General features: G+C 46.6%; 1 protein-coding gene across 1 annotated transcript; it reads left to right on the top strand.

Moving 5' to 3' along the window:
- Positions 1 to 6: 6 nt before the first annotated feature.
- LOC128276598 (proteasome subunit alpha type-5-like) lies at positions 7 to 1,158 on the top strand (the record flags this gene model as incomplete). The annotated part of the gene is made up of 3 exons (XM_053015055.1): positions 7 to 100; positions 172 to 581; positions 660 to 1,158. Coding segments are annotated over 3 exons (723 nt in total), but the record flags the coding sequence as incomplete, so codon positions are not given.
- Between the last annotated feature and the right edge of the window lie 864 nt (positions 1,159 to 2,022).

The following is a 2,022-nucleotide window of genomic DNA, read 5'->3' as shown; positions in this document are numbered from 1 at the left end:
GTGAACACCTTCTCCCCCGAGGGCCGCTTGTTTCAGGTAGAATATGCCATCGAAGCGATCAAATTCGGTTCCACTGCCATCGGAATATGTACACCGGAGGGTAAGGGCAGCACAAACCACCCGGCTCATAAATCCGGCTTCGGCATTGCTTACCATTCATTCTGTCCGCAGGTGTTGTGATGGCCGTAGAGAAACGAATCACCTCGTCACTGATGGAACCGACGAAGGTTGAGAAAATCGTAGAAGTAGATCGTCACATCGGCTGTGCTACCTCGGGCTTGATGGCCGATTCACGGACGCTATTGGACCGCGCTCGGCTAGAGTGTCAGAATCATTGGTTTGTGTACAACGAACGGATGTCGGTGGAGTCGTGTGCGCAGGCCGTTTCGAACTTGGCCATTCAATTTGGCGATGGTGATGAGGACTCTGCTATGAGCCGACCGTTCGGTGTGGCCATCCTATTCGGTGGTATCGAAAACGGAGAACCACAACTCTGGCATATGGACCCATCCGGGACGTACATTCGATTCGATGCGAAGGCGATCGGTTCCGGAAGCGAAGGTGCCCAGCAGAATTTACAGGTGACTTCATAAACACAAAGTTTGTGGAAGTAAACTGTTCTAAAGATACATTAATCGTTTCGTTTCATTGGATTTTAGGATTGTTATATGCCCACAATGACCGTCAAGGAGGCAATCAATCTCGCACTCACCACACTGAAGCAAGTAATGGAAGAGAAACTGAATTCAACGAACGTGGAAGTTATGACGATGACTCCCGATCAGGTGTTCCAAATGTTTACCAAGGAAGAGCTTGAAGAATATTTGAAAGGCCAAGAACCTACATCAACAAAAGAAGAGGCCAAGAAAACACATTAACACAATGACTTAAGTGGAACGCAAATTGGATTCGTCTTGCTGTGTCTTTCGCTTGCGCCTCTCTGTTGTACCAATTCTTTGTCATTAACTTGCAAATTGTTCAGATTAAAGGTTTGGCCGCGGATCAAAACCGGTACGTGGTTTAATGTTTTATTGCGAGCAGAAGAAATGTTTTCACAACTCATTGAGTTCTACAGCAGGGCTGGAAGTTCGGCATAACACAGAAGAACAAGTGACACATGCGACAGTTTGGAAGAATAAAATTGGTACAAGATGTGAAGTTTTCAGTCGATTCATTATAATATTAAGGGGATAGCATCTTTCTCGAATACAATAACTTTTTTAACCGATTCATAAAACGAATACATATATCTTTTAAATTAGTACATTCAACTGCGTTCCGTGTGCGGCATGTTCACAAGGAACACGTCAGACCGAGCGGAAAGTGACCCATTTTTTTCGCACACATAAGGTAATGCATGCCTCATTAGTGCTGACATTCAATACAACCTTATTTTTGGCGAATAGACCAAAGGATTGCGAAAAGCCTGCGTTGCGTTCGCCGGCCTGTGCTCCGTGGTGTTTCAACTCTACGCCGCAAAGCTGCCTTATGCTCTGAACTCATAACCCAAAACAACACTGGGTCTTTTAACCGCTCGTCACAAAAAAAACTAACCCACTAACACAAATGTCGGGCAATTGTTTCTGCACGATGTTATCCGAAACGGGCTGTCCCTGCAAGAGAAACACAATATTTTCTCTCCCGCCCGCTAGAGACGCCGTACGATCGGGATCATTATAAGCACCGGCAGCGTGTACGGTTGGCGCAAAAAATGCATGCTTGCAGAGTCCGGTTTGGACTCTGCGCGGTCGCTGAACACTTACGTAAAATGACAAACGACACCGACCGTAATATACCGTGAGAAATTGCCATCCAGCATTAGTGTTCCAGCATGCCACGGAGTCAACCGTTAGAAGAGTTATGGTGCCAGCAGCGTGTACGGACTCCACCGACAACTTTGGACGCATTACTGGTGAATCGAAGCAATTGAACAGTTGTCTCGTCAATTGTCGCACTGGCGCAAGCATGGAACTCCTCGAACCTTTCGCATGGCTTTCGCGTCGAGTTCACGAACTGAGGTTC

Source organism: Anopheles cruzii, unplaced genomic scaffold (assembly GCF_943734635.1).
Source record: "Anopheles cruzii unplaced genomic scaffold, idAnoCruzAS_RS32_06 scaffold01689_ctg1, whole genome shotgun sequence".
In the NCBI taxonomy this organism is placed as follows: Eukaryota; Metazoa; Arthropoda; class Insecta; order Diptera; family Culicidae; genus Anopheles; species Anopheles cruzii.
The sequence above is the reverse complement of the archived record's forward strand: the minus strand, read 5'-3'. Positions and strand labels throughout refer to the sequence as shown.